This window comes from Psammomys obesus, unplaced genomic scaffold, assembly GCF_907164565.1.
Source record: "Psammomys obesus unplaced genomic scaffold, mPsaObe1.curated_primary_1811, whole genome shotgun sequence".
Taxonomy (NCBI): Eukaryota; Metazoa; Chordata; class Mammalia; order Rodentia; family Muridae; genus Psammomys; species Psammomys obesus.
Window position 1 is genome coordinate 1,148,885 of NW_026590468.1, and position 7,965 is coordinate 1,156,849.

Genomic DNA, 7,965 nt, shown 5'->3' on the forward strand with positions numbered 1-7,965 from the left:
TTGGGTTCTCAGAAACTCATGAACCTGCTCATTCCAGCAAAAGAACTTAGACTTTGTACCTGGTATAGAATGTCACAGACTTATCCCAACCAGGAGTCCAGAGCTTGACTGGGACATGTAGCCCAGAGTTCAGGGAGGCAGGAGTCATGAACCCAGGGAGGAAGTTTGTATTTGTCTCAACCTTGGTTAGACAAGCTTCTTTTTGCAGAGGGTAATGGTAATACAGAGGCCTATAACTGATAAAAACACTCTGTGTGCTCACTGAACATGGGCCATCCATATCAATCTCCACTTTGCAATCCACAGAGAACTGCACAGAAAGGGCTTGAAACGAATGCAAGATCTGGCAAATGGAGAGAAGCACCGTAGAACACCGGCTTCCACATTGTAGCAGGGCTGTTGCAGTTATGTGCACAAGATCATGCCAATCAAAATTCCAGCGGGAACGGGAAAAGAAGAGCCTCTGGTGTCCCATTCCTGTCAGAGAAGCTAGTGCCAGCTGATGAGAGAGAGAGAGAGTCACTCTCTTTTAGGCACAAGGCTGCTGGTATGCCACTTACCCCGTACATGTCCACATACCCATGTGAATATGTGAAACACTAATTGTACTCAGGAGTTATTAATAAAAATGGAAAAAAGAGACTATGAATTTGAAAGAGCAAGGAGGCGTATATGCGAGCATTTGGAGGGAAGAAAAAGGGAGATATAATTATAATCTCTAATATAAAAGAAATAATTAAAAATGATTAAAGAGGTTATAAAGTTGGGCAGGAAACACTATATGAAGTTGAGAGAGATAGTGGTGGATAGATGTGATAAAAATACATATTATAATGTATGGAACTTTCAAAATATAAAAAATATTATTAGACAGAAATTACAGATCAATTAGAGATTGGTTTTCTACTCTTCTACAGATCCCACAATTAGATCATGTCCAGAGGCCAGGATCACAGATCAGAAGTTTTATGAGTCTGCAAGTTCCATCCTTACAGATAATCTGTCTACAATATTCTTAGGAAATTTAGTTTCTTTTTATTATTTTTTTTATTTTTTATTTTTGGAAATTTAGTTTCTTGTTGCTTCTTATCATTCAGTAGGATGGGAATATTTATCAGAGAACTTCAGACCTATCTCTCTTATGAATATTGATGTAAAAATACTCAATAAAATGCTTGCAAACTGAATCCAAGAACACAAAAAATATCATCTACCATGACCAAGTAAGTGTCATCCCAGGCATGCAGGGCTGGTTCAATATATAGAAATCCATCAATGTATTCTACCATATAAACAAATTGATGGACAAAAATCACATCATCATTTCTTTAGATGCTGAAGAAACATTTCACAAAATCCAACATCCATTCATGCTTAAAGTCTTGGAGAGATCAGGGATACAAGGCACATACCTAAACATACTAAAGACAATCTACAGCAAGCCTATAGCCAACATCAAACTCAATGGAGAGAAACTTAAATCAATCCCAATGAAATCAGGGACAAGGCAAGGCTGCCCACTCTCTCCATATCTTTTCAACATAGTACTTGAAGCCCTAGCTAGAGCAATAAGACAAAGGAGATCAAGGGGATACAAATCAGAAAGGAAGAAGTCAATGTATCTCTATTTTCAGATGATCTGATAGTTATACATGAGTGACCCCAAAAACTCAACCAGAGAACTTCTTCAGCTGATAAACACCTTCAGCAAAGTGGCTGGATACACAATTAACTAAAAAAAAAAAATCAGTATCCCTCCTGTATATGATAGACAAAAGAGCTGAGAAAGAAATTAGGAAAACTACACCCTTCACAATAGCCACTAATAACATAAAGTATCTTGGTGTGAGTCTAACCCATCAAGTAAAAGACCTGTTTGAAAAAAAAAACTTCAAGTCTCTGATGAAAAAAATTGAAGAAGATATCAGAAGATGGAAATATCTCCCATGCTCATGTGTTCGTAGGATTGATCAGTAGGATTAAATGGCCATCCTGCCAAAACCAATCTACAGATGCAATGCAATTCTCATAAAAATATGAACACAATTCTTTACAGACCTTGAAAGAACAAGTCTCAATTTCATATGGAAAAAAAAAAAAAACAGAATTGCTAAAACAATCCTGTACAACAACAGATTGTCTGAAGGTATCTCCAACCCTGGTCTCAAACTATACTACAGAGCAATAGTAATAAAAACTGCATGGTACTGGCACAGAAACAGAATGGTGGATCAATGGAATTGAATAGAAGACCCAGAAATAAACCCACACACTTACGAACACCTGATTTTTGACAAAGATGCCAAAACCATACAATGGAAAAAAGACAACATCTTCAACAAATGGTGCTGGTCTAACTGGATGGCTACATATAGAAAAACGCACATAGATCCATATTTATCACCCTGCCCGAAACTAAAGTCCAAGTGGATCAAAGACCTCAAATTTGTTAGAAGAAAAAGTGGAGAAGATACTTGAACTCATTGGCACTGGAGAAAACTTCCTGAACAGAACAACAACAGCATAGGCTCTAAGATCAACAATCAATAAATGGGACCTCAGAAAACTTTGCTTCTGTAAAGCAAAGAACACTGTCATCAGAACAAAATGACAGCCTATATACTGTGAAAGAATATTCATCAATCCTCTATCTGACAGAGGGATAATATCCAGAATATATAAAGAACTCAAGAAGTTAAAAAGCAACAAATCAAGTAATCCAACTGAAAAAATGGGGTACAGTCTCCCTCCTTTTTCATAACATTCCATGCACTCTGTTCAAAGATTAGTTATGAGTCTCAGCATCTTTTTTGATACACTGTTGGGCAGTCTTTCAGAGGCCCTCTGTAGTAGGCTCCTGTCCTGATTCCTGTTTTCTCCTTCTTCCAGTGTCCATAAGGAGAGCAACAGAACTAAAGAATCTGGGCACAGCCTCTTTTCTGAGGCTGATACTCCAACCAAGGACCACGCATGGCGATAACCTAGAAACCCTGCAAGGATGTAGCCTGTGGCAACTCAGTGTCCAAGAGGGTTCCCTAGTAATGGGAACAGAGACTGTCTCTGACATGAACTCAGTGGCTGGCTCTTTGATCACCTCCCCCTGAGAGGGTAGCAGCTTTGCTAGGCCACAGAGGAGGACAATGGAACCAGTCCTGATGAGACCTAAGGGTCAGATGGAAGGGGAGGAGGACCTCCTCCATCCGTGAATTTGGAGAGGGACATGGGAGAAGATGAAGGCTGGAAGGTGGGATTGGGAGGGGATGAGAGAGTGGGCTACAGCTGGGATACAAAGTGAATAAACTGTAATAAACATAAAAAATAAAAATTAAAAAAAAATGGGGTACAGAGCTAAACAGAGAATTCTCAATAGAGGAATATCGAATGGCAGAGAAACACTTAAAGAAATGCTCAACGTCCTTGGTCATCAGGGAAATGCAAATCAAAACAACCCTGAAATTTCACCTTACACCCATCAGAATGGCCAAGATGAAAAACTGTAGTGACAACACATGCTGGAGAGGATGTGGAGAAAGGGGAACCCTTCTCCATTGTTGGTGGGAATGTAAACTTGCACAACCACTTTGGAAATCAATCTGGTGCTTTCTCAGACAATTAAGAATAGTGCTGCCTCAAGATCGAGCTACAGCACTCCTAAGCATATATCCAAAATATGACCAAGTACACAACAAGGACATTTGCTCAACCATGTTCATAGCAGCTTTATTTTTAATAGCCAGAACCTGGAAACAACCCAGACGTCCCTCAGCTGAGGAATGGATATAGAAATTGTGGTATGTTTACACAATGGACTACTACTCAGCAATTAAAAACAAGGAAATCATGAAATTTGCAGGCAAATAGTGGCAACTAGAAAAGATCATCCCGAGTGAAGTATCCCAGAAGGAGAAAGACACACATTGTATATACTCACTTATAAGTGGACATTAGACATATAATATAGGATAAACTTATGAAAATGTGCACACCTAAAGAAGCTAAGCAAGGAGGATGACCCTGGATAAGATGATCAATCCTTATTCAGAAAGGCAAAAGGGATGGACATTGGAAGAGGGAGAAAGCAGGCAACAGGACAGAAGCCTACCCCAGGGGGCCTGAAAGACTCCACCCAGCAGGGTATCACAGCAGATGCCTAGACTCATAGCCAAACTTTGGGCAGAGTGCAGGGAATCTTATGAAAGAAGACCTGGAGAGGACAGGAGCGCCACAAGGAGAGCAACAGAACCAAAGAATCTGAGCACAGGGTTTTTTTCTGAGACTGATACTCCAACCAAGGACCATACATGGAGTTAACCTAGAACCCCTGTAGAACAGATGTAGCCTATGGGAGGTCAGTGTCCTAGTAATGGGAACAGAGTTCATGTGGCTGGCTCTTTGATCACCTCCCCCTGAGGCAGGTGCAGCCTTACAAGGTCACAGAGGAAGATAATGCAGCCAGTCCTGATGAGACCTAGTCTAGTGTCAGAGGGAAAGGGAGGAGGACCTTCTCTATCAGTGGACTTGAGGAGGGACATGGGAGGAGATGAGGGATTGGGAGGGGAAGAGTGAATAAACTGTAATTAAAAAATTAAATTAATTAGAAAAGAAATATTAATGTAACTTCAAAATTACATTTAGCAATTTATATTTGTATGATAAGATTTATTCTATTAATTTAAAAATTAATTCGACTTTATGATTGAACTTTCTAATTTTGTATGTAATATGAAATTTGAATCCCCATATTTATTGGAAAGTTCCTCACAGTTCCTCACTGTCATTAGTCCTTTTTAAATCAGAACATTCCCTTCAGTATCATATCAAGAGGCACTATTGTTATATCACGGCTTTCAAAACAACATATCTCTAAGAGAATATTTTCCTACCAACCTGTCTCTTCAGAGCACCATTAATCTCATTGTTCCTGAGGCTGTAGATGAGGGGGTTCAACATGGGGATCAACACCATGTAGAACACAGACACCACTTTGTTCTGGTCCGTGGAGTAGCTGGACTTGGGCATCACATAAATGAATGTGATGGTCCCATAGAACAGAGTGACCGCAGTGAGGTGGGAGGTGCAGGTGGAGAAGGCCTTGTGGTGGCCCTCAGTGGAGCGCATCTTCAGGATGGTGATGAGGATGTAGATGTAGGAGACAGCAATGACAAACACTGTCACTACAATGATGGATCCAGCTGTGAATGAAGGAACAACTGCAGGGACACTGACATCAGAACAAGAGAGTTTTACTAATGGGGCAAAATCACAAAAAAAGTGATTGATTCTGTTTGGTCCACAAAAGATAAGAGAAAAGAAGGAAAATGTGAAGGAGGAAGCATTCAGAAAGCCACCAATATAAGATCCTATGAGCAACTGGATACAGACTTGTGTGGACATTTTGTTTGAATAAAGCAGTGGGTTACAGATTGCTATAAAGCGATCATAAGCCATGGCAGCCAGGAGGAAGCATTCAACTGTTCCAAAGAAAACAGCTGAGCTAAGCTGTATGCCACATTCAAGGTAAGAGATGGTATTTCTCTCCATCAGGAAGTTGACAAGCATATTGGGTGTGACAGAAGATGAGTAGCCTATGTCAGCAGAAGCTAAATGGCTGAGAAAAAAATACATGGGGTGATGGAGCTGGGAAGAGACTCTGATGAGAAGGATGGTGCTGAGGTTCCCAGACATGGTCACTAGGTAGATGCACAGGATGATGGTGAAGAGGACGAGTCTAAGAACTGGGTCATCAGTTAATCCCAATAAAACAAATTCTGTCACTGCAGTGTGGTTCCCATCCTCCTGGAAAGCCATGGGACAGTGTAGCTGCTGTCAGAAAATGGCTGTGATGGGGACAATACATACAAGGATTTATAAATGGGTAGTTTTACTTTCATTAATACACAGATAATGTAAATATATTTAAAGATGTTTAAGGATCCATATTTATTTGCCTTCAAGGATGAGTCTATGCACAACACACATAAAATCCTTCCCTCACACAATATGCCTTTTTCTTTAAATGTTATGTTTTTTTTAAAAACAATTATACCTTGAAGCAAAATATAAAAATAAAATATAAATGAGAATAACAAAAAAGTCTTGGATATATTAGAAAAGATGAATGTATAGATTCGTAGAAAATACTTGGATAGTAGCTAATATTTTTACATGCTTCATAAAAACAAGCATAAATCTTAGAAGTATGCATAGATACAAATAGCTAATTTATGAAATTGCAATATTTTCATAAGTCTGTTGTATTTTTACATAAAATATTATACCTTCACAAAAGATTATTTCCATCAGTATTTTAACTTGGAAAGAGATTAACTTTATGTGGTTTATATAACAACCAGTAAAACCAGAATTAGAACTGCAAGCTGTCTAAACCCTACTACTTAACATCTATGTAATAATAAAGCTAAATAATAATAGTATTAGATTCCTGTGTCAAAAAATGATTGGAATGGGTTTTTGTAAAGTTTTTAAAACATGTTGAGTAAGAGTTTCCTACATAAATAAATTTATTATTCACACACCAACTAGACAGGAATTTTAAATTATCAATAAAATTATTAATTGGAAATTTGTTAGATATTTTTATAAGGTTGAGGTAGAAAATGTTGTTTTACTAAATAATTTGAAATACCTATGCAATCCCTATGAAAAAAGCATAATAGATACTAAATGGTATATAAATGTTTTTCTTAGATGATAAATGAAAACCAATTAGCCAGATTCATCACTAGAAGCCAACATCCTACCTTTTGAAATGAGAATTCATTCATCCGTCAGTGAAAAGTCAAAGCTGTGGTAGTTATGTAGTCATCTTTTAGTATTTGTCTCCTTTGGGGATAAATCTGAAGATGCTAAAAATTCAAATGTGAATTCTGAAGTATCATGGAACACTATTATTTCCTGTGGTGGATACTGAGTATTCAAGTTACAGGCAAAAATAACTAAGCTTCCAAGATTCTGTCAATTCTCAAGAGGTTAATTTATTATTTTGTTTTCTCTAGGTGTTCATGCATAGCCATGTAGGATTTGTCTACTATTTACTACATCATAATAAAATATATTTTCTATGAACAATTAGTTCTAGGTTTACTTTGATGTTTGTGATAAATAAATAATGCTAAAATTTAAATATAAAAGCTAAAGCTAGTGTCATTCATTCAACATATATTTATCAACTAGTATTTTGGCAGAAGCTTTCTTACTTGCACTATTGAGAAGATCTACTAGCAGCATCTTTAAAGAAGTTTGATAACCTCTGATTTGCAATCCACACTCAATATATTCTTTTGTTCCCAGAGGCTAAATCTTGCTCTCTGTGTCTTGCTACATCTGTTATTTTACTACATTTAAAAAATAGATATACAATTGCTGTCTAGGAATTAATTTTTTTTAAATGAAGGTACTGGAGAGCTAGCTCAATCAGTAGAGTTCTTGATTTATAAACATGAGGACTTAAGTTCAATTCTCAGAAATCACTTAAAAAGCCAGGTGTGGTTGTGTGCACCTGTAACCTTAGTCCAGGGAAGGCAGAGACAGTGCATCCCTGAGACTTTGGGCCACACAGTCTAACCTTCTAACAAGCCTTAGGTCTGTCTCGGTGAGGGATCCTGTCTCAAAAACAAAACACAAAACAAAACAAAACAAAACACCCAAAAAAAGCAAGGTGCATGACTCCTGAGGAACAACAACTAAGACTGACTTACGTCCTACCCCCCACACGCACGCACACACACACTCTCACACACATGACAAATGAAAAAAAAAAGAAAGAAAAAAGCTTGCATTTTATACATTACCTGACACATACTTAGTGCTTACTGAATGGCCTCATGTTATCAACATTTTTTCATAGAAGCCTTTCCCAGAATGCAGAGACAGGTTGGTGGGTGGCTGATTCTATCTATCTATCTATCTATCTATCTATCTATCTATCTATCTATCTATCTATCT

The 7,965-nt window shown here is 37.8% G+C and overlaps 1 protein-coding gene across 1 annotated transcript; it reads right to left on the bottom strand.

Annotated features, from left to right (window-relative positions):
* Positions 1 to 4,863: 4,863 nt before the first annotated feature.
* On the bottom strand, positions 4,864 to 5,808 carry LOC129676923 (olfactory receptor 502). The gene has a single exon (XM_055607459.1). The coding sequence runs from the start codon at positions 5,806 to 5,808 to the stop codon at positions 4,864 to 4,866; it is 945 nt and encodes a 314-aa protein (XP_055463434.1).
* Between the last annotated feature and the right edge of the window lie 2,157 nt (positions 5,809 to 7,965).

Excerpts from the sequence above, each read along its gene's own strand:
- LOC129676923 (XM_055607459.1), bottom strand. The coding sequence starts at position 5,808 with ATGGCTTTCCAGGAGGATGGGAACCACACTGCAGTGACAGAATTTGTT.